The 26,715-nt window shown below is 51.8% G+C and overlaps 3 protein-coding genes and 2 long non-coding RNA genes across 9 annotated transcripts; 3 read left to right on the forward strand and 2 right to left on the reverse strand.

The window, feature by feature from the left end:
• Positions 1 to 194: 194 nt before the first annotated feature.
• On the reverse strand, positions 195 to 12,342 carry HCN3 (hyperpolarization activated cyclic nucleotide gated potassium channel 3). The gene is made up of 9 exons (XM_006214645.4): positions 12,260 to 12,342; positions 9,950 to 10,704; positions 6,603 to 7,032; positions 5,518 to 5,679; positions 4,885 to 5,103; positions 4,355 to 4,501; positions 3,692 to 3,932; positions 2,708 to 2,872; positions 195 to 2,257 (listed from the first exon to the last, which is right to left on the reverse strand). Exons 2-9 carry the CDS (start codon positions 10,492 to 10,494, stop codon positions 1,551 to 1,553), a joined length of 2,616 nt encoding a protein of 871 aa, XP_006214707.2. The 5' UTR covers positions 10,495 to 10,704; positions 12,260 to 12,342; the 3' UTR covers positions 195 to 1,550.
• Positions 10,618 to 11,066, forward strand: LOC140688083 (uncharacterized). Its single transcript, XR_012062806.1, has 2 exons — positions 10,618 to 10,707; positions 10,837 to 11,066. It is a non-coding gene; the product is annotated as an uncharacterized lncRNA (long non-coding RNA).
• A 111-nt stretch (positions 12,343 to 12,453) lies between the features above and the next one.
• Positions 12,454 to 21,353, forward strand: CLK2 (CDC like kinase 2). Of its 5 annotated transcripts, none has more exons than XM_072946424.1 (13): positions 12,454 to 12,758; positions 14,333 to 14,502; positions 15,260 to 15,488; positions 16,174 to 16,261; positions 16,613 to 16,679; positions 16,844 to 16,960; positions 17,754 to 17,920; positions 18,696 to 18,790; positions 19,430 to 19,559; positions 19,666 to 19,748; positions 19,912 to 19,991; positions 20,178 to 20,268; positions 20,822 to 21,353. In XM_072946424.1, the coding sequence occupies exons 2-13, from the start codon at positions 14,333 to 14,335 to the stop codon at positions 21,005 to 21,007; spliced, it is 1,503 nt and encodes a 500-aa protein (XP_072802525.1). In that variant the 5' UTR covers positions 12,454 to 12,758; the 3' UTR covers positions 21,008 to 21,353. The 5 variants fall into 5 exon arrangements, with proteins under 5 accessions (XP_072802525.1, XP_072802526.1, XP_072802529.1 ...); XM_072946425.1 differs by having other exon boundaries at positions 16,177 to 16,261; XM_072946428.1 differs by having other exon boundaries at positions 15,263 to 15,488; positions 16,177 to 16,261.
• LOC107034577 (uncharacterized) lies at positions 18,019 to 21,774 on the reverse strand. Its single transcript, XR_004194636.2, has 5 exons — positions 21,678 to 21,774; positions 21,475 to 21,580; positions 20,798 to 21,126; positions 19,159 to 19,425; positions 18,019 to 18,141 (listed from the first exon to the last, which is right to left on the reverse strand). It is a non-coding gene; the product is annotated as an uncharacterized lncRNA (long non-coding RNA).
• A 73-nt stretch (positions 21,775 to 21,847) lies between these two features.
• On the forward strand, positions 21,848 to 26,316 carry SCAMP3 (secretory carrier membrane protein 3). Its single transcript, XM_006214648.4, has 9 exons — positions 21,848 to 22,132; positions 22,467 to 22,544; positions 23,146 to 23,268; positions 23,355 to 23,475; positions 23,962 to 24,090; positions 24,540 to 24,699; positions 24,808 to 24,909; positions 25,454 to 25,571; positions 25,870 to 26,316. Exons 1-9 carry the CDS (start codon positions 22,067 to 22,069, stop codon positions 26,014 to 26,016), a joined length of 1,044 nt encoding a protein of 347 aa, XP_006214710.1. The 5' UTR covers positions 21,848 to 22,066; the 3' UTR covers positions 26,017 to 26,316.
• Positions 26,317 to 26,715: the final 399 nt, after the last annotated feature.

Below are 26,715 nucleotides of genomic sequence, written 5' to 3' on the forward strand. Positions count from 1 at the left end.
AATGCCGGGGAGCATCGAGAGCCATGTGGGCTCATCTTGTCACTGTCATTACCACTTCTAGGCTTGCAGGCTGCTCCCTGGATGTTCTCATACCCACCTCATGCCTTGCTGGGTTATAAGCCCCGCTGCCTCCTCCTGCACCCCAAAACTTCTTCATGCCCACTTTGTTCCCACACACAAACCAGGAGCCAAGATGAGTGTCTCTAGTTTCTTTTTAAACCAAGCTCTTTGGAAGCAATATAAAACTTCTCCCACACACTCAGAACCCCAGAACTCCCCACCTCGGAGAAAAGGAGATTTAGGGTCCTGGCCCTACATTCTTTGATGCTGTAGAGTAGGCGTGGGGACAGAGGGACAGGGTTAGGGATTTCTCTTGTCCCTGAGAAGGCAGTGGTACTGGTTAGTCTGCCCTTCCCCAGGCTTGCATACCTCAGGCCCTCCCCTTGTATCTGTACCCACAGCAAACTCAGTAGGGAAAAAAACCAAAACCTTAAAGAACAGTCCTCCTGCCCCTCTCAGGTGGCCCTTCCTGCCCCTACCTAGACAGAGGGTTCAGGTATTGCTGTGGATGGGAGTTGGGCAAGGACCGCAAGAGCTGGCACGGAGGGGCCCTGCCCATTCCTAACTCCCTACCAGGAGGGGAGGGGAGGGATAGATAAAGGAATGGGTGAATAAAATGAACTGATAATAAATAAAATTAGCAAATGAATGAATGAATAAATACAATTATTAAATGACTGAATAAATAAGAATAAATAAATAAGGAAACGAGGGAAGAAAGAAAAAATGGTATCTAAGAATTCAGCCACTTGCCCTCCACCTGGGGGGATCTAGGCTGGCACACTAAATGAGGGAGTGTCAACAATCCCTTACCTTCAAGGGGGACACCACTGGGACAGGGGCACAGGGAGGAGATGGCTCACAGTTACAAAAAGGCAATTCTACCAGTGACAAAGAGGGCAGCGAACTTGGAAGGAGATGGGTGTTCCCACTTGGGACATAGAAGGGAGGCTCCACGCATGGTAGTAAAGCTTGATGTCCACATTGGGAACCCTAGACGTTTGTTGACAGTAATGGGGCACAGGTAATTGGCAATGCCCAGCTATGCTAGTAGGACAGGAAGATAACCATGCCAGGCAGACCCTGCAAGGTCATGGGCAGGAAAACAGAGACATCTAGTTACTTGGCAGTGATGGTGGTGGCAAGTACTTGTGCTTAGTAAGATGGGATCATGGGCCTGGGCCTGCACCTGGCAGGACCGTGGCCAGGGGAACACCCTCATCAGAGGGCTTGGAGTCACATTTACTTGGCAGTGGAGACATACAGTGCCTGGCACAGTGCCTTGAACATGGTAGGTGCTCAGTACATTTGATGAACAGGTGAATGGATTGGGAGGATGTCAGACAGGCAGCAGGGCGCCTGAGCTGAGGACGGAGACCATCTTCTTGGAGGTAAGGGGAGACAGTCCCATAGGGCAGTGTTTCAGGTGTCCCCAAGAGGCGTCTGCCCTCAGGTGTATGCTATTGCACCTGAGAGCTTACCCAAAGATTTCACATATTGGCAGAGAGCTGGGGACCCCGGGGGGTGGCTGGCTCAGGCACTGATGGCCTGGGGGGCTGGGCTGTCCCTGGAGGCTTGGCCAGGAGCCCTGAGGGGGGTACCTGTTCACTTCCTGAGCCTTTACGCCCAGGAGAGCCATCACCTGCTGCCCGCTGAGGCAGAGAGGGTTGGGAGGCTGAGAGTGGGCGGCCCCGAGGTCCTAGTCTCCGTCCACCTCCTCCTGGGGGGGGGCCCAGCAGGGACACCTGGGAGCGCCCGGCCCGGGATAGGCTGGCGTGGAGGGTTCGGGCAGCTGGGGCCGGCAGGCGGGAGGTGGATGCCCATGGCCCCCGAGCCAGCAGAGGGCCAGCACGGACAGGCACCAGTGGGGAGGCTGGGGAGGCTGCTCCTGCTGATCTTCGAGCAGAGCGAGCAAGTAGGGTGACTGGAGAGTCAGGGGAGAGGGGTAGAGGGCCTCGCTGGTGAGTCAGGGCAATGGCCACATTGGAGGTCACGGCGGCTGCTTGCAGGGGTGCGTGCACTAGTGGCTCCCACAGCACTGGCTTTCCGCTGAGCCGAGCTCCCGTACCTGGGGCGAGGCCCCGAACACCCCGAGCCATATCCCTGTCGTGCTGCACCAAGTGCTGCTCCATGATGCCCCCACTGCTGCCCGGACTTGGCTCAGAGCGCTTCCGCTGCAGTACGGAATTCTTCTTACCTAGAAAGTGTCCCAGGGGAAGGAGTTAAGGCTAGGAAAGGAATCCAAGGTTGAAGGTTGGATATCAAAGAGTATGAAGGTAACAAGATGGAGTCAAGGGATGGCAGATGGGTGAAGGTAGCGGATGGGGGTCAAGAGTATGGAGAAGGAGATTGGGTAGATGGGGGTTGGAGAAAGAGGGTCAGAGGATGAGGATATGTATCCGAGATGGTGAGGGTCAGGGACTGGTACTCAGGAAAGGAGTCAAGGCATGGGAACTTGAGGTGATAGCTACAAGGGTAGGAGATGCTGAGTGATAAGGACAGTGAGCCATAGAAGTCCCACGGGGGGCATTTGCTGGGACTAAGCTGGGCTGGGGCACTAGAGCACTGAGAGGCTGGGGACTCCTTGCTATGGAGATGGGTGAGGGCACAGGCTGAACCCAGAGAAGACAGGGTGGACAGGCCTCACCGATGCGGCGCAGCCGATCCATGGCCACTGTCTCGAAGGCTCGGCGCATCATGGGGAACTCCTCCAGTACAGCGTTGAAATGATCCACGCTGAGTGAGTAGAGGCGGCAGTAGGTGTCAGCTCGCACGCTGGCTGTGCGACGGCCCCGAGTCAGCAGACAGATCTCTGCCGAAGTTGGGAGGAGGCCTTCAGCAGCTGACCCAGCTTCCTCAGGCTCCTCCCCAGATGGGAGAACCTAATGATTGCACACCCACCCGGGGTCCTAAAGGCTCCAAGCACGGTTGCTCTCCAGACTAAAACAATTACTGTCCTTCTCACTCTGTTCAAATTAAAGCTGATAAACAGGCAGGTGTTGCTGGCCTCCAGACTCCTAGTTAGTTCACTCCACATTAATTCCCAACCCCCAGCCCCAGAGGTAGGCCTGGGGCAGCACCCTCTGTGGACCCTCCCCTCCTACCCCGTTGAATGACCACCAACGGCAGCCCAGAAAGAGAAAAGCAGTGCTAAAGGGCAAAAGGCAACATGATGGGGATGCTGGAAGGTGGTGGGTGATTTGGCAACTGAAAGATTGTAAAAGCCTCAAATCACTCTGGGCAGCAGCTGGCAGAACTGTTCCCACTGCCACAAGCTGGGTCTCTGATTCCTACCACCAGGGAGCCACAAAGCTTAAGCCCCTGGGACAGCACTGCTTAATTTCTATCTTTCCCTCATCTCAGGGGATCCTCAGATTTTGCTACTTAAGGGTTCTAAAAGGCCCACTGGCCCAGTAATTTTCAACCTGGCTGTGCATTGGAATCTCTTAGGAAGCTTCTTAAAAATACAGAGCTCCAGGTGCCAGCCCCAGAGTTTCTGATTGAATAGACCTGGGGAGAGGTTGGAACTCTATGATCCTGCAGCGTAGCCAGGTGAGGACCCTGATTCAGGGGAGAAGTTGCCCTGTGTCCTCTGCTCCAGAACCCCCCTCTCTCCCTGAGGCCTGCTGACCCCCAAAGTAGGATCCATCAGTGAGGCGAGTGTCCCGGGCGCCACGTGCCAGCACACTGAGCAGCCCATGCTGGATGAAGTACATCTTCCTGCCCACGGAGCCCTCACGCACCACGAGGTCCCCCGGCTGGAAGACCTCAAAGCGCAGCTTGGTGAGCACGGCTGTGACGAAGCTGGGGTCGGCATGGGCGAACAGCGGCATGTGGGCCACGAGGCCCCGGCAGGTGAAGTTAATGATCTCCTGTCCAGGGGAGGGGCCTGTCAGGCAGTGTGTGCCCCCTGCCCCGAGGTGCCCCCATCAGCTCATCTGTCCCCAGAAGCCCCACCCCTGGGGTCATGGTCTGCCAAAGGATGGGGATGCTTCAGTGGGCCAGGGACCATCTCTAAACTCCTGCCTTCAGAGCTCTCCCATGAGCTCTCACAGGATCACTCCCCCCAGAGATCCCTGCAGCCCTTGCCCATGTATACTGCACCCCTATAAGATCTTCAAGAAAGACCCTAACCCCTAAAAGTCCCCCAAAGGCCTGACCTCCCATGGGGCCCTCTGCAGGCCCCACTCCCTGTAGATGCATCTGCTGACCAATAGCCCCTAACCCAGATGGCATCCCAGAAGCCCAGGCCCTCGAAGAGCTCCCCCCTCCAGGACCCAACCCGAAGTCCCACCTCCCGAAGTGGTTCACTCAGCTCGCCTAGGATGCTTTCTTCATCGAACATCTTGCCCTGGTAGCGGTGCTCATAGTACTCATGGATGCGCTGCCGTGTGTCAGCTGGCAGCTTGTGGAAGGACATATACTGCTCCACCTGCTTGTACTGGAGAGCCAGCCGGCGGCCAGGAAGCAAGAGGACAGAGATAGATGTGGGGCCAGAACAGTGTTTGTTGTGGGGGGGGCATGTCACAGACACGGACCAAATCCAGAGGGTTGAAACATGGAGGCAGGACATATGACAATGGTAGATACAGGAAGGACACATACCACACTTACAGGAAAACACAGACGTGGGCAGAGGAGGGGTCCAAGGACAGGAGCACAGGTCCAAACAAGGAAAAGGTACATACATGGAACACATGGACATGGGATAAGGAAGGACACAGAGATCCAACAGGTGCATGCATCAGATTAGGCTCCAAGTTGAGCTACCCAGCCTCCAGCACCCCTCCATGCCCACCCCTTCCTTCTCCTGCCCCTGCTGACCTTCTCCTGGTATTGACGCCGGGAAGAGTCCAGGGACTGGATGAGAGCGGTGGCATGGCCGATGAACATGGCGTAGCAGGTAGCACCCACGATCATGCTGAGCATGGTGAGCCAGACGTCGGGCATGCCTACAGGTGCCTGCTGCCCGTAGCCAATGCAGAGCATGTGGCTCATGGCCTTGAACAGGGCGTGGGAATACTGGCGGCCCCATGAGTGGTTCTGGGGGGCAGAGTGTAATGCAGAGCTGGGTATAGTCTCCTCAGAGCCTCATTTTCCTCCTGCCCCCTCCTCTCTCTCTCAGTCCTTCAGCCTGCCCTCTTCTACTTCAGACCTGCCTCTCAGGAGGCACTTAAGTTTGGTTCTGGGGGAGCCTGAGACAGAAGGAGCCTCTTTGACAGCTTAGAGCCTGCAGTTTCTGCCTAGGTTTCCTTCCCTGCCTACTCCCTCTAACACACACACACTTTTTCTGGGCCTCTTTCCCTTCTCATCACCTCCCCACCTCCTCACTCGTGTCTTCTCTCTTGGTCATCCTTCCATCATCTCCCACATCCTGCCCCCAGTGTTCACCCCTCCTACTCAGGCAGAAGAGCCCTTAGAAGGCCCAGGAGAGGCTGAGCTGTGGGGAGTGCTCACCACCATGTGGTTGATGGAGACCCAGCAGTCAGGAGGGAAGTCCTGCAGCATGGGGACCAGGAACTGCAGACAGCCATCCCAGTGACATAGCAGCAGCATCATCCCGATGAGGTTGAAGATGCGAACCACAGCACTGGCCAGGTCATAGGTCATGTGAAAGATCTGAGAAGTCCGAGGAGGGGCTGCTGTGGACAAGAACCCCTCCCTGCCAGTCCTCCATTCCTGGCCTTGTAAATTCTCTCTTCAAACTTCTGTCTAGCCCCAGCCCCCATGAATTTTTAAAATGTGGCTATTATTCACTTGTATAGAGCTTTACAGCACACATAGATAGCTAATACAAAGGAGGCTGTGTTACTACTCCCATCTTATAGATAGGAAAATTGATGCCAATCATGTGCCCCAAATCATACAGTAAAGTGTCACAGCAGAAACTCAAAAAGGTCTACTGCACAAGCTGCCCAAGTGTAGCCTGGGAAAGAGGAGAAAGGACAGTTCCCAGTTTAATGTCCCCAGGGTGTATATAAGGATTAACGCCAGAAGTCCTCTTCCCCTCCCATAATAATAGGTAATTACTGAGAACTAACTATATGCCAGGCATTGTTCTAGGTGCTTTACAGGTATTAACTCCTTTAATCCTTATAACTTAATCAAATGTCAGTATATTTAACATTTTCATTTTATAGAAGAGGAAATCAAGTCTTATATAGTAAATAGTAAAACTGGGATCTGACCACAGGCAATGAAATTGCAGAGCCCACAGTCTGAACCACTAAACTCTACAGCCTTGAAGCTGAAACTCCAGCCTCTCGCACAGTCTGTAATTCCTAACTCCCCTCTTACATCTTCCTCCCAGAGTCCAACTACCCTCAAGTGTTTGTCCAGCAGCTGTGCACCACCCTCCTGCACCACCATCCTCTCACCTCGGAGATCCATCCCCTGGACCCACATTCTGTCCCTGCTTCTCCCCCACCAACTTTGGAGTGAGCCCACCCTTGGAAGTCCCACCCCATAGCCTAACCCGGAGCCCCACCCATATCTCTGTCTGGAGGAGTCTGCGAGCCCCCCTGCCCACCTCCCCACCCCACCTCCTCCCACTGGTGTATGTAGCGGATGAGGCGGGAGAGGCGGAGCAGCCGCAGCAGGCTGAGGATCTTGGTGAAACGCACGATGCGCAGGGCCCGAGCTGTTTTGTAGACCTCAGCGTCCAGTCGTGGCTCCAGCTCTACCACCAGGAAGATGTAATCCACAGGAATAGAGGAGATGAGGTCAACCAGGAACCAGGTGCGCAGGTAGCGTGTGCGGATGGCCCGTGGTGCCAGCAGGATCTCAGCACCCTCCTCTACCACGATGCCCGTGCGGAAGTTGAGCACCAGATCCATCAAGAAGAAGGTGTCAGAGAGGACATTGAAGACGATCCAAGGCGGAGAGTTCTCCTCCTTGAAGAAGGTGATGCCCACAGGTAGCACAATGAGATTCCCCACCATCAGGAGGAGCATGATCAGATCCCAGTAAAACCTAAGGTAGGGGTGGGATGGAGATAAGACCACATGATAGTTCACCAGCCACTAGGCTAAGGGCAGATAGTCCGACTCTGCTAAAATTAGGCAAGGATATTGAACAATGGAATGACCATTACAGTTAATTGGAGTGTAAATTGGGACCATCATTTGGAAAAATAGTTTGGAACTATCTAGTAAAGTTAAACATTTGCATTCTCTGCAACCCAGCGGTTCTATTCCTAGGTATATACCTATTTAAGGGAACAGTGTGCCCCGGGAAACACATACAAGAATGACAACATTAAATCTGGAAACAATCCAAATGTCCATGAGTAGAAAAATGTAGATAAATAAGATAAATACAGTAGATAAATACACTGTGATATATTCATGCCCTGGAATACCATACGACTGTGAAATCACCCAACTATAGCTACATTCCACAGTACAGATGAATGTCACAAATTTAATGTTGAAAAACAAAAGGATACATACTGTATGATTCCACTTCTACAAAACTCAAAACTAGGCAAAACTAAACTGCATTATTTAGGGGTTCACAGAAGAGTGAAATTAAAGTCAGTAAGGAAATAAAGTGAAGTAAGGAAAAAAAAATAAAGTAAAGTAAGGAAATGAGTACCACAAAAGTTAGAATAGCAGCTTTGGGAAAAAAATTTGAGAGCCTTCCAGGGTACCCACAATGTAGTCTCTTTTGACATAGACAGTTGTGACATGGGAGTTTGCTTTACAATTATTCTTTCAAATATATATGTGTGTATCTCTATTATATGTATATATATATAGTTACCTTATAGATATATCTACTATATATGTACATATATACCTCTACTATATATATCCCTAGTGTGTATATGTATATATGTTCTTGATATATAGTATATGTAATATCTTTACTATATGTATAATCTATGTCACTATTGTTAAATATTTTAAGTTAAAAAAAGATAAATACCCTGTGCTGATTTCACAGGGTTGCTGAAAATACACTCGCTGAGACAATGGATGTGATAGTGCTGTACAAGCCCTGGTTGGTGTTATGACTCACCCACCCTTTATCCCCAGAAGAGGTTGCTGCTTCTCCCATCTCCAGCTCTCTACCCATTCCTAGTCTAGGACTTCACACCCTTCCTAGCCTTCCCCACACCATCCCTCCTCCCCAAAACAGTTAGGCCCATGGTTCCTGTTTCTCTCCTGGGATCTGCTCATCTGTGTCCCAGGGTGGGGGTGGTCTGTCTTGCCTCCCATCTGAACTAGCTCTTCAGAGATGCCCCTTCCCACCTCCACAGCACCTCAGATAGGCTGCACATACAGAGAAACTCCATAGCAGATCCTGAGGCAGCAAGGCTTGAAGGTCTGCACTCCTTTCCTCCCCTAACCTCCCTGTGCCCACTGGGCTCGGGCTGAAGCCAGCCAAGGATGTGGGCAGGGGAGAACCACACTACTGTGGTGGAAGTTGCAGAAAGAGGTCAGGAGGAAGCAAGGTGAAGCCTTAATTCAGAGATTACTGGACAATCTGAGAGTCCCAATTAGTTATGGTGGTTTCAATTCCAGGACACACCTAATTGCAGCATCAATCCAGGGCCCAGCTCCTTCTGACTCTGAGTGCGAAATCAATCCTTTCAGCCCCTGAAAGAAGCTTGGTGGTCCCCAAGTCTGGGCTTCCAGGAATCTCCTCAGACCATGTGCTTCCAATCAACAACAAATCCTTGACCCTCCTCTTCCTATTCTTCCTGGCCAATGGGGAAATCCTGTACTGAGTTGGGAGAGGTGAGGAAAGGAGGCTTTGCCTAGCCATAGAGCATCTTCACAGCCTGACTCACAGGCAGTCACAAGCCTGGCGAGTGATGCTGGAGAGAGGATGGAGAAGAAGCCCAATAATAAATGGGGATACATGGCTTCTGGAGATACATCTGAGAGTAAAATTGGGGGAAGGGAGGGAGATCCACAGGAGACTAGAAAAGGTGCACTAGTAGGGTGAGAATGAGGCAGTAAAGACGAGTGGAAGGAACAATGGGAGAAAGAGGAACATTTTGGGAGTGTGTATGTCTGTAGACGAAGATAATGTCTAGGTCTCCAATTGTGTTTCCAGGCTTCTGATTCACACCTCATCCTTTCCACTCATTTCACTCCCCAGGTTAGATGCTTTGCACACATCCTTGCCTCATCCAAAAGCTGTCCTTCATTTCCTCCAAGGACAGGGCTGCTCTCCTCCCCTAGCGACCTTGATGTAGAGGTACAGCCTGATGGGGACTATGGAATGGCCCCACCCCCACTCTCCGTCCCTTCTCTCTGGTAGTCACCTGGGCGGTGGCCGTGCCCAGGCGTTGCTGCCTCAGTCGGTCTGAGTCCTGGCCCTGCCCCGCCGAATACCGCCTTCAGCACCAGGGACAGAGATCGGAGCGGCTGTCTGGACACCCCCTCTTCCCTCCCCAGCGACCCTATTTTTCTTGGTAGCCTGCCCTGCTGAACTAGGCAGGTGCTGGGGATGGGAATGGGAACGGTAGGAGACAGCGGAGCTCGGTTTCTCACTCAGGCTGACCTCGAGCCTTGGAACATGACATAATCTCCAAGGTCCCCAGCAAGCAGGACTGGAGGAGACAATGATCCCTAACTCCAGTATTTCCTGTGGCCCAGGTGGGGTGTCAGGTTCCTAAAAGGGGAAATCCAGGTCTCTGGTGTTTGCTTGTCCCTCCCAGCTCCTCAGCCTGAGAAGTCACCGAGGACCTCCGGCTGGGGATCCTTCACCCAAGAATTCCCCGCCTAGGTTGGGGGAAGTGATTCTGTTGGCCCACCAGGGGACCCCTGGGCCGGAAATGAAGTATCTGTGGACGGTAAGGCGGGCCCGGCCCCCATGTCGCGTCCCGTGGGGGTGGGATTTGTGTCCCCCGCCCTCTCTGCCAGACCCCCATTACCGGAAGTCGCTGTAGGGGTGGATGATCCAGGCCCCCGCTGACTTGACCCGCTCCTGCTCGATTTCCACTGCTTTGTGGCTGCCGAACACGCGAAGGGAGAACTTGTTGACCGTGGGCTGGAGCAGAGTCCCGAGCTGCCTCCTCTTGGGCTCGGACCCGGGCCTGGACCCGGGGATCGGACCCGAGGCCGCGGTCGTAGGCGCCGGGGCAGCCGAAGGCGCCGCCTCCAGCCCAGGGGTCGCCCCGTCGCTGGCCCCAGTGGTTGGCCGCTGGTCCGCCTCCATGACTCCAGTCAGCTTACACGTTTGGCCTCCTAGACCCTGCTGCGGCCATCCGGGACCCCCGACACCCCGGAGTCCGAGCCGGCGCAGCCCGGCGGGCTGGGAGCGGAGGCGTAGTCGACTGGGAACTGCCGGCGCGCGGGGCGGAGGGGGTGTGTGCGACAGACTCGCCAGCGGGCGGCGGGCGGATTGCGCTGCGCCCCCTGGCGAGAGCCGCGCGAAGGCTGGGCAGGGCAGGAGGAGGCGGGGCAGTGCCACAGCCATCCTGGGAGGGGGCGGGGCCAACGAACATTGCGACCAGAGGAACTCCGAGGTGGGCGTGGCTTAGCTGATGGAAGCGGTGCTTCAAGTGTAGCTAGAGGAGGGGAAACGCAGCCAGAGCCCCGGAGAGGGCGTGGCCTAGAGTTGACGGACTTCAACCCCACTGTGTGCCAAGGAGGCGGAGCTGCCTGCGAATGGCGGGAAAATCGGCCGCTGGTTGTAGCTCGTTGAGGATCGGGAGGGCGAGGAATTGGGAACCAATGGAAGAGATGGGAAATGGCTTTTGAGATTTTATTTCCCCACTCTCATTCATGGACTTCCTGCATTTTACTTTTTCTCTCCTAGGGATATTCCTTTCTTCTGACCTTCTCCATACTGCTCCTTCTATACTTCATTGCGAATGTATCTTCAAGAGCAACTCTGCCTATCAACAAGTGGACGCTGAAGATACAGTCTCAGCCATAAAGTCACTGCTCGTCCATGCCCGCAGACAGACAGAACACGTGAACTACAGTGCTATGTACTGGAAAGTGCTATAAGTTCCAATATATCTCAAATTCTTCCCTTCATCTCAATTTCTTATTGCCACTGCCTTATTTAAAGCCCTCAGCACTTTTTCACATAAGTTATTTCAGAAGCCTCTAAATGGGTCTCTAAATTCTCTCAGGCCAGTTCTTTCCCCACAGTCCGCCAAAGTTACCCTCCTAAAATCCTAAAGTAGCTACATCACTTGTTTACTGTCCTTCAAACTTCCCTGTCTTCTATAGATTACAACTAAGTTCCTTAGAATGACATACAAGGCCCTGCAAAATTTGGACCTAGTTTCAACAACCTCTCTGCTGATAGTCCCTCTCGTGAAAGCCAGGACTCCAGTACTGTTGAAATGCTTTGTTTTGCTTTGTCTCCAGACCTTTGCAAATACTTTCTCTGCCTGGTTTTCTTCTGCTCCAATCCACTTTCCAACAGTTAGTTCAGATGTCATCTCCTCTAGGAAACCTAAAAACATATTTCTAACTCTCCCTTCCTCACCTAAATCTTAGTCTAGAGTTTTCTTAACAGTGACCAGGGCACCACCATTCATAACAGCTCTTGTCAAAAGGCTGCCATTATTTGATTACAGGTCTTTCTCTACCATTAGACTGTGAAGCTCTGACCTTGTGCCCGGCATAATGCTGGACACCTGGTGGACACTCAGTAAATGTTTGTTGAATAAACATGCAGGAGGAAGGCAATTCCACTTTCCTCTCAACCTCGTCATTATCCTTCCTCTTCTATTTTAAGGAACTTTTCCCAAACCATTTCTGGCCGCGTCTCTAACTCAGCTCAATTTGTCTCAAGGTCTCCTCTTTCCTTTTTTTCCCCCCCAATTCAGTAAACTTACTCTTCTCATATATTATGTGTAAGTACATACCAAAGTTCTCAACTGACTTTCCCTTTCTTAGCACTCAATTTTCCACCCCTGCATTTTTCAAACCTTTCCTCTGTGGCCATACCCTCCCCTCCGCCACAACGTGCGTAGTTTTTGTCCAGGACTAAAAGTGGGAGCCCGTCTTTGCTTTGGTAAGGTAGCCGAACTGTAAGAACTGGCCATTTACAGGCTATGCTAGAGAATCAGACCTCACCACCAAGCCTCAAAAGGTTTACGGAGCGGCAACACTCCGTAAACGACACCCCTCCTTTTCAACCTCCAAACCTAACAACGTAAGCCAAAGAAGTCTCAGGAAAAAGGTGAAAGATTGACGAAGGGTACGGAAGTGAGGAAGGATACGGAAAGACACGAGGCGGGAATGCACCGGCCTGGCAATTCCCGGCGACTCTCTCCCCTCCCCCATGAACTTCCGCACCCAGCACCTTCTCGGCTCTCACAGGCGGAAGACAGCTAGCTACGCGAGGACGCAGTGGCGTGCGCGGTCTTAGGGGCGGAGCCCCGGGGTGGCTGGGAAGCGACGCAGGACGTGCGTGCGTGCGTACGTGCTCGCTCGCGGTGGCGGCGGCGGATCGGAGAGGCCAGAGCCGGAGACCGAGCTGGGATCGGGCCCCGGGCGGGGGCGGTGCGAGCGGCGCCAAGCCGATCCTGGGGGCGGGGACGGAGCTTGGGCGGGCGGGACTGGAGCGGAGCCCGGGAACGAGGCGGGAGGTCCCAGGGTCTCGGGTTGGGGGGGTGGAGCCGCACTTCGTCGCCGCGGGGGTGCCGGGACTCCGGCCGCAGTGCCGCCGCCATCACGGACTTCCTGTGGGACAAGCGCACGGGCCTCGCCGCCAGAACGGTGAGCGCGCGGGCTGGCGGGCCACGGGGCCGCGCGGAAAGATGGCGACTGCGGGGCTGGCAGGGATAAGATTGGATTGGGGGGCAGGGGGCCAGGGCCAGATTAGGAGAGGGGAAGGGCTGAGACCTCTGAAGTGGCAGAGGTGAGGAGTAGGAAGATGAAGTGGAAGGTCGATCTGCCTTAGATGTTTGAAGACCAGTAGGAAAGTTGGGAGGGACCAAAGTAGAAGAGGGGTGATGGAGAAGAGATGGGAGTGGTTCCAGAGACGAGAAAGAGCATAATATCAAAGTTGGACTAAAGTTAGTGAGGGAGAAGACAATGCCGTGTCTCTTGGAGGATATGGCAGGAGTTTGACTCTAAGGGTTAGTACTGGATTTTCTGAGAAAGAGAAAAAAAGACAAGTTGAGAAAGTTGTAGGCTGCAGATACTTACGGGGATGGGAGAGAGGGAAGCCTGTGAGGGACTTTGGTAGCAGTACGTATGTGAGAAGATGATGAGATGAAATGTGGCAATGCTAATCAACGTTGAATTATGTGGGAGAATCTGGTGATTGCATCTTCTTGGTTTCCTACAAGCCCTGATAGGCCAGGAATGAATCAACTACCACCGTCCTCCTCAATTTGAAAATTAGCTCAGAATGGGAGCCAGATGTTGGAGCTTTATCCACACCTAACCCACGCCTTTCCCCAAGACTTATGTCTCTGGGCATACTTAATTTTATTCTCTTCTCCTTTTCTCATCTTCCTGGATTGTGACAGTGATTTCTCTCTGATTCTTTCCTTGAAGGAAAAAAAGAATTTGTGCACCATGCTATTGCGATTCCAATACCTGGAAGGTGGCCAGCTTTTAGCCAAGTAGTACTGATATTAATTAACAACCAGTTATTCTCTACTTCTTAGCATAAAAGGGGAGGGGCCGGATGGGAAGCTGACTGCAGTTTGGGGGCCTCCTGTATTAAAATCATTCAAGGGAGATTTTTTGCCAGTGATGTGAGAGAAGATTAAGGTAGTTCAAGGGGCCGGACTCAGATCCCTGGAGCTTGCTTTTATTTGGTATACACTACTATGTGTAGAAACCTGGTAAAACTGGATTCCTACCCTCAGGACATGGATGGTCCAGTTGAGATGAGATCCACTTTCAATGATTGTAAATATTTGTCACAATAGCGTATACTAAAGCATTGTTCTCTTGCTGTTGAGTTGTGAGGAACTATTCTAGATCTCAGCCAAGGATAAACTGTGGCAGTCTCCATCAGTTACACAGTCTGAGCTGTAATAAGCTTTGGCCCACACCTGAGTATCTTCTTGAAGCCATGTTTGAGGAAAATCAGAGTAGAGCACTGAGCTGAGTGGGAGGAAGCTTCCTAAAGTTTTCAGCCAGCATTAGTAGAATATATACTTTATTAAGAAGGGATTGTGAGAACAGAGGAAAACCAAGGGAGTTGTGGGTGGCCAAAAGAAGTAGAAATAGAAGAGCAGAAGGCAGCTTAACATCTCTGGAGCAGCCAGTCCTTGGAAGAGACTTTTGAAAACTCAGAGCTGCCCCACTATTTCTAACTTTACCTTCCCTTCCAGATGCCTCATCCTCGAAGGTACCACTCTTCAGAGCGAGGCAGCCGGGGGAGTTACCATGAACACTATCGGAGCCGAAAGCATAAGAGACGAAGAAGCCGCTCCTGGTCAAGTAGCAGTGACCGGACTCGGCGGCGCCGGCGGGAAGACAGCTACCACGTCCGTTCCCGGAGGTGAGGCTTCGGGAAGAGAAACCCATACTCGGCCCAGTCGTTTATGTATTCAGCACAGATTTATTGGTTTCATGTTAAGCAACTGGGGGAAGGGGATGGTCAAGATGGATGACAAAATAAGACATTTACACTGTGGTGTTAAGAGTATTATCGTGGAGAAAGTATATAGTAAGGGGCTGAGGAAGCTTCCCACAGGTTTGGTTGGAGTGGGGCAATGTGTGTAGTTCAGGGAAAACTTCCCAGAGAGGGTGACACCTAAGCTTGTCTAAAAGGCAGTGGAGAAGTGTCCTAGACAAAGGAGAGCAAATGCAAAAGACTTGGGGCTAGAAGTAACTAATGAACGAGTTAACAGCCAAGACAAAGATAGAGCTACAGGGTTTTAATAACTTAGCAGCATATTCAGTGGGAGGGATGGGTTAGGGATAGTTAGGGAGCAAAGCTAGGTATCAGTTAGGAAAGGCTGGAGAAAGAAGCGGCTCTTTGTTCCATTGCATCACTGGAGGGGAGGAGGAGGCTCTCAGAAGGAGTTGTTCTGCAGATGTCTTTTCAGAGGTTTGGTGACATGCAGGTGTGGGGATCCTCCTCTGTGCTTGGTTACATCACTGCCCTGGGTCTTGGTCCTCTCAGAGTGACTTGAGTGTGTGAGAGCAACTTTTCTAGCATTACTCCTTGTCCTCGGTGAGGGAGGGCCTTGTCACATGGTATGGCAAGGAATGTGGCCTGAACAGATGCACCTAATGGTGTTGTCGTCCAACAGCAGCTATGATGATCGTTCATCAGACCGGAGGGCATATGACCGGCGATACTGTGGCAGCTACAGGCGCAATGACTACAGCCGGGATCGGGGAGAAGCCTACTACGACGCGGACTACCGGCATTCCTACGAATATCATCGGGAGAACAGCAGTTACCGCAGCCAGCGCAGCAGCCGGCGGAAGCATAGACGGCGAAGGCGACGCAGCCGGACATTCAGCCGCTCGTCTTCGGTAAGTGCCAGCCCGGGCCCTTCCTCTCCCTACTCTTTTTCAGCCCGCTGGGACCCCGGTAAGTGAGAAGTATCCTTCTCAGCCAAGCATTGGGGTATGAACACTGAGGTGGGCGCTGAGTGTCTATTCTCTTGGAAGCTCTCCGACTCTTGGAGGGCCCTGAATCTGCTTTGGAGATGGATGGGCACAGAGCATTTGTGAACCCCAGTGCCCTCCCTGGCATGCTGGGCTGACTGTATTGGGAGCAGCTCTTCCACCCCAGAGGCTTCCACTTTCTAGTGGGGACCTTGCTTGTGAACCGCCTTTCTCCCGCAAGCCCTGGGCTCCATGGCCCCCTCAGCAGGTGGGCTTGGGTGGGGGCAGTGGGAGATCTGTGCCCACCTGGAAGGGCATTGTGTAGAGCATGGGGTTGTGGGTGACATTGGCAACGACACCACTTCTCTGCTCTGCCCGTGCCTCTCCCTGTTCCCGTTTTGGGTTTGGGGACTTGGGTTATGCGCCGCTCTTTCTTCTCACCCCGATCCGCCTTACTGCATCTGACGTGTTCCCTTCCACTGTCCCCCATCATCGTCTGTCCCCCCTGGCTGGGCGCCTGTGACCGGTGACCCCTCCACCACCCACCCCGCCTCCCTCCGGCCCCCGCTCCGACACCTGGCTTGCTCCGACCCCCCCCGCCCCCCGACAGCAGCACAGCAGCCGGAGAGCCAAGAGTGTAGAGGACGACGCTGAGGGCCACCTCATCTACCACGTCGGGGACTGGCTACAAGAGCGATGTACAAGCCAAATCGTAACAATCCTATAGCCTGTAATGGTCCCATAGCCATCCTAACGTCCCGAGCCAACCCAAGTCACAGCCTCTTTTGCCTCTTCTCAGTGGTGTTGTTTATCTGGGTGGTTTGAGTTGCTGTTGAGATTGACCTCTGCTGTCCACTTCCAGCTCTCATGGCCCCTGGGTTAAAGGTGGTGGGAATCACGCAGGGGTTTTCTCCTCCTGTGACCATCTGTATCTGTTCCCCCTTCCTTCATCTCCTCACCCCAGGTTGCTGTACCCTTTTTCTTCCAACTCAGCTCATTCCCCACCTTCTCTCCCTCCCTCTCCCCGACCCTGCTCTTTTTCATTTCAGATGAAATCGTAAGCACCCTGGGAGAGGGGACCTTCGGCCGAGTTGTACAGTGTGTTGACCATCGCAGGTAACTGTCAGCCCCCTCTGTACTCCACATCTGTTAGGCGTAAAGAGGTAGGGAGATTATCTGGGACTTTTTTGCTGATTAGCCAAAGGTAGAATTTCTTAATCCCCTGTTCAGTCTGAGATGTTCTTGAGATTCCACCAAAAGCCTCTTCTGTTATTCTATAGGGGCGGGGCTCGAGTTGCCCTGAAGATCATTAAAAATGTGGAAAAGTACAAGGAAGCAGCTCGACTTGAAATCAACGTGCTGGAGAAAATCAATGAGAAGGACCCTGACAACAAGAAGTAAGCAAGCAAAGGAGTATGTGGGGAGTCTAAGTGGCTCCATCCCTATACGGGAAACCTTCCTTACCTGTGTTAGGCAGGCAAGGGAGTCCTAGATCTTCTCATCCATTCGTCTTTAATTTATCATCTTAGAGCAGTAGAACATTAGGGCAGGAAGGAAGGGCCTGTGTTATTCTTTAATCCATTCTCCTTGTTTTGAGGGCAAATTGCTCCACAGTTTGGCTCCAGTCCAGGAGGGATATGCCCAGAAATGGCTCTAAGACTGAGAATCAACATTTTCATCAAAAAATTAATTGAGCTTTTAATACCCAGAACTGTGCTGAGAAGACCACAGATATTTATGTGTTAATATTTCTGTTCACACACTTTCCATAATCCAAGTATAGAATAAGACTATTAAAGACATAATAGACATAAAGATGGGCCCAATGATAGCTGATGGTGAGTGACTTTCAGGGCTGGGAGCTGGGGTCAGGATGTAGGAGTGGCAGTTTGACAATTCGTGATCCACACTGGAGCCTGGTACTTAGCAGCTCCTCAGCAAATACAATTTTTTTCTTTTCAGCTGTTTAAAATGTAGGAAAATAGTTTGAAACATGACAGGTAGTACATCTCTTCTTGGATCTGCCAGAAAGGCCATTCCCTAGCTGAACTGAATTTTCTTGGTGATACTAGCTGGCATGTTTTTACACAGGTGTGTGGAATCAGCAGCTATGCAGTCCCTCTATGTTGGAGGGGTGGTGGGCAGAAGGGAGCTCATCAGACATCCCCCTTCCCCCATCTCTCTTCCCAGCCTCTGTGTCCAGATGTTTGACTGGTTTGACTACCATGGCCACATGTGTATCTCCTTTGAGCTTCTGGGCCTTAGCACCTTCGATTTCCTCAAAGACAACAACTACCTGCCCTACCCCATCCACCAAGTGCGCCACATGGCCTACCAGCTGTGCCAGGCCGTCAAGTGTGAGTGGGGTGGGCCGAGGCGGACTCTGGGGCACCCCTCCCTCCATTGGACCTCTTCTGTCTCAGTTGTGCACTGATGAAGCCCCTAAACAGTCAACTCAATTATCTGCAGTTCTTTTATTCACTGTTCTGTTGACATCTCTTCCTCTTCTGACTTAACTCCTCCACTGATGTCCTCACCATCACTGATTGCTTTTACTCCATGTTCAGCCTAGCAGGAGCTGGAAGAAAAAGCATTTGAAATCAAAGCACTTAATTACCTCTTTTTTTTCCTTCATTCCCCTTCCTTGGGAAAGTGTAAGCCATGCAGCAAGCACAAAGAGACAAAAAGATTCCTCAAGCTAGAAGTTTATATTTGTCTGAGCTGAGATGCTGTCTGATCCCAACAAAGCAGGTGGGGGCAGGGAATAGTGCAGCCTTGGGGCCAGGTAGGGGATCCAGACTAGTACATACTTCCTCTTGAGTCTTCATAACAATACAATTTCACAGAGCTGAATTCACAGGATGTCAAACACATGTCAAGAGTCAGTACAAAAATGCAACTCATAGCAAATCATCTTATACATTGTTGAGAGATACATATATATATCTTACATTAATAAGTATAGGGCTTCTTAGACCAGGCATTTCATTTGGATATAGAACAGAAAGCAGCCTAATGATTGTGGACCTACCTCCTCACCAGCTTTAAGCTAGGTGACCAAGCTTGGGGTCAGCTGGTGCCAGTTAGCCCTGTCCACCTGAACCAGCCCTGACCTGGCCTTCTCCTCTGCAGTCCTCCATGATAACAAGCTGACACATACGGACCTCAAACCTGAAAATATTCTGTTTGTGAATTCAGACTACGAGCTCACCTACAATCTAGAGAAGGTAAGATGGACAAGCTCTGCCCCTTGGCCAGTGGGTGCAGGTGTCCCTGCCACTTGGCCTTTCTCTTAGCCCTTTGTGTCCTGTCTTTTATTTCTTTCTCCCACATTTTCTGCTCTGGCTCTGACTGAGTAAAACCAGAGTGCTAGAATAGATAGAAAGGGAGAGATGTAACACTTAAATTGGAAGAGAACTTGGCAAAAGAACCTCTGTTAACTTTCCAAAAGAGTGAAAATGCTTTTAAGTTTCTTAGTTTGGGTTTTCTGTAGAGAGCTCAGCTCCTTTGCCTAACTGGAGATAATGGAGATCTCAGCTAAGGAAGCTCTTTCTCCCTTTGCTACCTGCTATATATTTTCCAAAAGACTATATACCAGTCATGTGGGTATACTCTTCGGATGCAGAGGGGCATGTGTGCTGTTCCATAATTATTCCATATTCCTCTTTCTCTCCCATTCTGCAAGTACTCTGCTCAGTATTCAGGAGGCTGTAAAGCAGGAGATTCTCTGGCGTGTGTGGGAGCAGGCAAGAGATCAGAGGTGCTTTCTAAGGCTCAGGAGCACTTCAGAGAATAGTGGTAGAATCTTGGTTGGTTCGTTCTCCGTCTCGGTGCAGAGGTTCATTCTCTTCCTGCTTTGCTCCTAGAAGCGAGATGAGCGCAGCGTGAAGAGCACAGCTGTGCGGGTGGTAGACTTTGGCAGTGCCACCTTTGACCATGAACACCATAGTACCATTGTCTCCACTCGCCATTACCGAGCACCAGAGGTCATCCTTGGTAAGGCGGGGAGAACAAGGCGGTTCAAATATGTTGGGGTTGGTGTGGTGGTAAGGATGGGGCCCCCTGAGCCTCATAATACCTTTTCCTTCTCATTCCTACCCAGAGTTGGGCTGGTCACAGCCTTGTGATGTGTGGAGCATAGGCTGCATCATCTTTGAATACTATGTTGGCTTCACCCTCTTCCAAGTAAGTGGTGGGATATCTTATGTGACTACTAGGCATTATCCTACCTGATTTCTCTATCTGCTGAGGACCCGCCTACTCACTCCTCCACACTGCCTATCTTCCTGGTGGCTAGTCCTCAGCATCCCCTCCTGGTTCCATGCTCAGTTTTGTTTTTGTTTCCCAGACCCATGACAACAGAGAACATCTAGCCATGATGGAAAGGATCTTGGGTCCTATCCCCTCCCGGATGATCCGAAAGACAAGGTGAACCTTGAGTGGGAGGGACTTAACCCTTTTCCTCTTCTCTCCACAAAATTGGTCTATATCACATCATTTTCTTTTTTCTTTGACATCTCCCCTCCCCCCAGCTACTCTCAGATGGGGGAATAAGGGAATTATCCCACAGCAAGAGGAACCTCCTGATTCCTCAACCTCCCCCTTCCCCTCTAGGAAGCAGAAATATTTTTATCGGGGTCGCCTGGATTGGGATGAGAACACGTCAGCTGGACGCTACGTTCGAGAAAACTGCAAACCACTTCGGGTGAGCCGGGCTGGGAATAAATAGTGCCCACCACCCAGAGATTACTTCCTTCTTAAGGTGTTTTGCCCCTGGAGTGCATTTCACAAGCAAAGGGTTAGGAAAGAAGGGGAGGACAACTGAAAGAAGACATCTTTTGTTGGTAGAAGAGAGATAAGAGAGAGCAGTTTTATGGAGGGAATGAGGTTAGACAGCCATGTCTTGAACCAACCAGAGATGAAAGCAATGTCCTGGATTCTTTAGGTCAGACAGAAAAGAATAAATTACTTTGGAAGAGCTTACATTTTAATGAGGAGCTAAAGAAGATTCATGAAATTGACAAGGATACACAAATAGAACTTTCAAAGACTATGAAGGAATAATTGTGCTAGTAGGAGGGTAGGTTGAGCTGTAACAGCAGAAATGGTCATGATGTGGTTATGGTGAGGTAGCGTTCTTAATAGTTGCAAGCAGAGCCTTGGTCCTCCAGAATTGAAAGAAAGCTAGGGCCTTGACGAAGAAGGCAGGGTTTATAAAAGGCATCGTGCCTCACCTTTTTCCCAACCTCCACCACCAGCGATATCTGACCTCGGAGGCAGAGGAACACCATCAGCTCTTCGATCTGATTGAAAGCATGCTAGAATATGAACCTGCTAAGCGGCTGACCTTGGGCGAAGCCCTTCAGCACCCTTTCTTCGCCCGCCTTCGGGCTGAGCCACCTAACGCCAAGTTGTGGGACTCCAGTCGGGATATCAGTCGGTGACGATCAGGCCCTGGGCCCCGCTGCGTTTCTTAACAGCAGTGGGTGTCCAGTCCAGGACACTGGTGCTTTTTTATACAAGAGAACAGAGCCGGAGCCCACTCTCCTGGCTCCCTATGTACCTGTGAATATGTGAAATAGTGTAAATATGAGAACTTGTACCTATCGCTTCAACCCCGCCTTGTACATAATGCTATTCCATCTCACACTCTTCCCACCCTCACCTACCCCTCCACAGTTGAGTTGGATAGGGGCAGAATGAGGTAACCAGGTGGCATCTATCCCATATTTTATAAGGAATTTTGTACAGTCTTTGTGAAATAAAATGACGTGCTTCATCTGACCCCCATCCCTGGAGTTTGAGGTTTGGGAATACTGGGGTGGAGGGATGAGAAGGTTGGCAACTTTTCTGAGTTTGGGTACAAAGGGAGTCCCATTTTACCCTCCGACGTTAACCATAGTCAGGCTACCAGTTTATCCGGATGTCCAGTTTGTCTCAGGAGAGTAGTGATGGGTGAAATAGCATTTCTTGCCAGTTAGAATGGAGAAGGGTTACTAGGTTAGCACTTGTTTGATCTGGAAAGATGAGGGTTGGGAAAGAGGTCTGATTACTGTAGCTATTAGGCTGGGCCCCAGGATAGAGGCAGAAATCCAGATTTTAAAACTTGCCTACCTGGGCTTCTAGGAGGCAGTCACCACGGGTCAAAGACATCTCGGAGGACTAGGACAGACTGGGATTCTGACGCTAGGCCTCCTGGGAAGTGTAGTTCGTTGGTTGAAGGAAGTCACGTGGGAAGGGGCGGTGCTTGGCTAGGCCGACTATGTTGGAGGAGTCACGTGGGGCACTTCCTTCTTTGCCTTTAGCCGAGACGCAGGCGCAACCCGCTGCTGCTGCGGGAATCCTTGTGACCCTTCCGGTCGGTACAACCAATCCGTGCACAGAGAAGCGGGGCGGACCGAGAGGAGCGGAGCGGAGGGAGCTCTGAGAGCCACGGCCGCCGCCACTGCCGCGGCAGGGGCGTGGAGGGCAGGGGGCCGGCGGCCCAGGCCGCAGTTGCAAACATGGCTCAAAGCAGAGACGGTGGAAACCCCTTCGCCGAGCCCGGCGAGCTTGACAACCCCTTTCAGGTGACTTGCGCCGGCCTCCTTTGGGTAGCTGGGTTGACTTCTCGATTCTAGAGGGTCGGGCGAACTTGTATTCCCATCGCGACATTTGGTGCGAGGAAGGGCTGCCACGTGGGAGTGACGGTGATTCCAGACCAGTGAGCACCCTGGAGGGGCGGGCCCTGCCCCTTAAGGAGCTGGTACTAGCAGTGTGGGGTGAAGGACTGGGGGCAAATATTAGGACAACAGCGTGGCCCCCAAGTTGCAGTCCTTCGAGCCACGGACAGTTGGAAAGAGACCCCTGTGAGTTCCCCTAGAGGCACCAGGTGCCAGCTGAGCCCCAGCTCTCTGCCCTCAGGACCCAGCCGTGATCCAGCACCGACCCAGCCCGCAGTATGCCACGCTTGATGTCTACAACCCTTTTGAGACCCGGGAGGTGAGATTCTGAAGAGCACAGGAGGGCCAGGAAGGGTAGGGTATGCCAACAAGTCCACTCTCTTGGGGTACACGGGACTTTGCTGCAGGCTTAGCTTCCTGAGAGAGGCCAGTCTTCCATGGATGCCTAACCCTTCTGAAGACACCAGGGCCAAGGATCCATCCAGTTGGATCTCTAAACGTTGGTCCGGGGAGGACCTGGAGTCTGGCGGGGCCTGAACCAAGACTTTGTTTAGGGAGGCTTCTTTGAAGAAGAAAAGGAATGGGACTGGTTACAGTTGAGAATAAAACAAACTATGCTTAGGTGTACAATTAGAAGGCAAGGAATAAAGAAGAATGCACCTGTTTGTCTCAGTGGTAAGAATGTTTAAAAGTTAAGGAAGTAGATGAGTATTTGAGTCCTGGCTTAGGAACTCAATGTGAGGGGTAACGAGGGCTGCTGCAGGTCATATAAGAGTTCTCTGATATAAACTTTCTAACACCTGAGGGAGGGGCAGCTGCCTTAGGTAATGAGTTCTAGGGCTAAAGGAATTCAGGCAAACTCTAGATTCCTGTGTTACGAGGGACTAGATGTTCCCTAAGGTCTTTTCCAAACTCCACAGCCGCCACCAACCTATGAGCCTCCTGCTCCTGTTCCGGTAGCTCCCCCCTTGGCTCCCCCATTGCAGTCCTCGAGAAAGCTCAGCCCCACAGAACCCAAGAACTATGGCTCCTACAGCACCCAGGTAAAGGGGATGTGTGGGTAGGAGTTGGGAAGAAGGGCCCGCCCTGGGGTTCAGGACTCACATCTCTCTCTGCTCATACTGGGCAGGCTTCAGCTGCAGCAGCCACAGCTGAGCTGCTCAAGAAGCAGGAGGAGCTCAACCGGAAGGCAGAGGAGTTGGACCGGAGGGAGCGAGAGCTGCAGCATGCTGCCCTTGGGGGCACAGCTAGTAAGTGGACCCCTGGTACACCGGGGGAGGGCATCTGACAGTTGTGAAGACTCAAAAAAGGACCTAAGAACATGGGCACTGGAGCCAGATTGCTGAGTTTGAATTTGGGCGCTGTCGCTTACTAAGGGTGAGCTTAGGCAAGTTACTTAATCTCAAGTGCCTCAGTTTCCTCACCTGTAAAGTGAAAATAATGTTTGTACCTATTTGACAGGATTGTTGTGAGGGTTAAACAAGGTCATCTATACAAAGGGCTTGACACAGTGTTTAGAAGTTGTAAGTCATTATAAACACACACAACATTGTAAGTCAACTATACTTCAGTTTAAAAAAAAACCCACTATTAATGTTAGTTTTGCTACTTACCTTTGTCTCCTTGAACCCAGAATTGGAAATAGAAGAGAGGGCCTGAGAGTAGAAGGAAAGGGGGGTAATTTTTTGGCCTCTGTCTCACTTGTGGGGTCCTCCTGCTCTCTTTGTGCCTTACAGCTCGACAGAACAATTGGCCCCCTCTACCTTCTTTTTGCCCAGTTCAGCCCTGCTTTTTCCAGGACATCTCCATGGAGATTCCCCAAGAATTTCAGAAGACAGTATCCACTATGTACTACCTCTGGATGTGTGAGTAGTGAGACGCCTTTTTAAAGGAAGAGTACAAGTAGTAACTTGTATATCTTTTCTTCCCTGGAGCCCACTCACCTAGAACTAGACACTTCACCTTTCCTCAGCTTTTGAGTTTAAGGCTAATTTCTCCAGGATCTTCCAGTATTACTCCTTTTATAGTATTTAGAACTTACCCTTCAGCCTTCTGGGAAATGTATGTTCTTACCCTCTCCCCCTTTCCCTCATCCTCTGTTATAACTGTATACTAAATCCTTTAAATGTCTAAACAAAAGGGATCACATGTGATTGAGACGTGCTAGTTCTTTCTCCCCTGTTGAGTTGAGGGTCCTGTGAAGGCAGAAGGCTGCCGCCTTTTCCTTATTCTGCCACATCTGGTGAGGGTGGTGGGGTGGCTTCTGTGGGAGGAAGCTTTTACTGATCCATTGTCCTTTCCCTCCGACCCTCAGGCAGCACTCTGGCTCTTCTCCTGAATTTCCTTGCCTGCCTGGCCAGCTTCTGTGTGGAGACCAGCAATGGCTCAGGCTTTGGGCTCTCTATCCTCTGGATCCTCCTTTTCACTCCCTGCTCCTTTGTCTGCTGGTACCGCCCCATGTATAAGGCTTTCCGGTAAGAAGAGGAGGTGGGGATGATGGCGGGGAGGGGACTTGGATGGGTCCCATTTGGCTCCTCCAGCCCTCATTCTAATCCTACCCTTCCTATCCTTTCTCCTTGCAGGAGTGACAGTTCATTCAATTTCTTCGTTTTCTTCTTCATTTTCTTCGTTCAGGATGTGCTGTTTGTCCTCCAGGCCATTGGCATCCCAGGTTGGGGGTTCAGGTCTGTGAGGCTGCCATTTGCCTTCACTCCTTCCTCCTGCTCCTCTAGTCCAAGTCAGCACTGGATACCGACGTAGGAGTTGTTCAGAAAAAGGAAACGTGGTTTTTATCCTTGGCAGGTGCTAGTTTAAGAAACACAGGACATACTCCAGGATAGAGCACAGATGGAACCCTAGACAGGCATAGATTAGGGGAAAGATGGCTGCATATGGTCAATCTGAGAAGGCTTCCTGGAGAAGGCATATGTAACCAGTGGTTGAAGAAGAGGGAGAATCCTCAACAGAAAGGTCCGTTTGGCGTCAGGATGTCTGGAGGAGCTTGGAGAGCTAGAAGCCAGTGGTTCAGAAGCTGGGATTGAATCATGAATAGAACAGATGTAGTTTGGGTTTGTGGTGCATGGAAAGCTGCCAGACTGATTAGGGAAACGGCCCTTGGTGGAATGGGTGGGAATAGGGCATGTTTGCGACATGTGAAGAAGCTGGAAGGACAGAGACCCAGCTGTGAGAAGCCCCTCATCACTTCCATATACTTTCCCCTCCTAACAGTGGCTGGATCTCTGCTCTGGTGGTGCTGAAGACCAACACGGCTGTAGCTGTGCTCATGCTGCTGGTTGCCCTGTTCTTCACTGGCATTGCTGTGCTGGGAATTGTGATGCTAAAGCGGGTGAGGGGTTGTGTTGAAGGTGGGGCCAGGAGAGTGAGATCATATGTCCCTAGGGGCCTGAGTGGAACATTCGGGAGCAACTGGGGAGGGCCAAGCTGATGGATGGGTTCTCAGCTAATGGGCCTCTGGCGGGAGGTGGGTGTTCTGTGGGAGGAGTGTGTGTGTGTGTGTATGCTGGGAGGGAGCCAAGAAGAAAAAGCTAGAGCTGCAGGCTGGTGAGTGGTGGTGATGGTGTTAGATTGGAGCAGGCAACCGTGGCCGGAATATGCTGTAAAGTCTGTGCCTTCTCTACCTGCAGATCCACTCCTTGTATCGCCGCACAGGTGCCAGCTTTCAGAAGGCCCAACAAGAATTTGCTGCTGGTGTCTTCTCTAATCCTGCGGTCAGAACCGCAGCTGCCAATGCAGCCGCTGGGGCTGCTGAAAATGCCTTCCGGGCCCCGTGACCCCTGACTGGGATGCCCTGGCCCTGCCACTTGAGGGAGCTGACTTAGCCCCTATCCCTGAGGTCTCTGGGACTTGGTGAGATGTCACAGCTTGACGTCTCCGCTATAGTGCCCCCAATCCCACAGCCGTGACTGCTGAACCTGACTTACAGGTGTAGGGAGTCCCACTGTGACCCAGTCACTGCTTCCCTCCCATAAGGCCACACTGCTGCCACCCCTACACACCCCAACCCAGCTTCCCTCTGCTGTGCCAAGGCTGTTGCTTCGGTTATTTAAATAAAAAGAAAGTGGAACTGGAAATCCCCGTTTCTGGAGTTTTAATCGGAAGAGAAAGTGGAGGGGACTGGAGTGGAAGCAGAATGTGGACTTAAGAGGGAAGGTCGGGTCTGTCCTTAGTGCCGTTGGGGGCAGGGCAGCAGAGCCCGCTGGCTGGCGTAGGAAGAGGGAGGGAAGTCCACGGTTGGGCGTGGAATTGTGGATCTGCCAGGGAGCTCAGCTCCCCACCCCTCTCCATTAGTGAAAAAGACGCTGCCTCTGCTGGGTACTTAGCGGGGGCCCAGAGGCCTGAGAGGCTGGGCAGGGCTAAAGTGAGCGCCCAAATTGTTAGCCCGGACGGGGTCCGGGGAGAGGCGAGGACCCAAGCTGCTCACGGGATAGGCCGCGGCGGCCGGCTGACCCTACGGCCGGTTCCCGCCCTCC

Source organism: Vicugna pacos, chromosome 21 (genome assembly GCF_048564905.1).
Source record: "Vicugna pacos chromosome 21, VicPac4, whole genome shotgun sequence".
NCBI classification, from domain to species: domain Eukaryota; kingdom Metazoa; phylum Chordata; class Mammalia; order Artiodactyla; family Camelidae; genus Vicugna; species Vicugna pacos.

Coding starts and splice junctions, on each gene's coding strand:
- HCN3 (XM_006214645.4), bottom strand. CDS start 10,494: ATGGCTGTGGCACTGCCCCGCCTCCTCCTGCCCTGCCCAGCCTTCGCG. Junction 5,680..6,602: donor ACATACACCAGTGGGAGGAG/GTGGGGTGGGGA, acceptor CGGACTTCTCAG/ATCTTTCACATGACCTATGA. Junction 4,502..4,884: donor GGCGTCAATACCAGGAGAAG/GTCAGCAGGGGC, acceptor CTGGCTCTCCAG/TACAAGCAGGTGGAGCAGTA.
- SCAMP3 (XM_006214648.4), top strand. CDS start 22,067: ATGGCTCAAAGCAGAGACGGTGGAAACCCCTTCGCCGAGCCCGGCGAG. Junction 24,091..24,539: donor TATGTACTACCTCTGGATGT/GTGAGTAGTGAG, acceptor TCCGACCCTCAG/GCAGCACTCTGGCTCTTCTC. Junction 24,700..24,807: donor CCCATGTATAAGGCTTTCCG/GTAAGAAGAGGA, acceptor TTCTCCTTGCAG/GAGTGACAGTTCATTCAATT.
- CLK2 (XM_072946424.1), top strand. CDS start 14,333: ATGCCTCATCCTCGAAGGTACCACTCTTCAGAGCGAGGCAGCCGGGGG. Junction 14,503..15,259: donor TACCACGTCCGTTCCCGGAG/GTGAGGCTTCGG, acceptor GTCGTCCAACAG/CAGCTATGATGATCGTTCAT. Junction 20,269..20,821: donor AAAACTGCAAACCACTTCGG/GTGAGCCGGGCT, acceptor CTCCACCACCAG/CGATATCTGACCTCGGAGGC.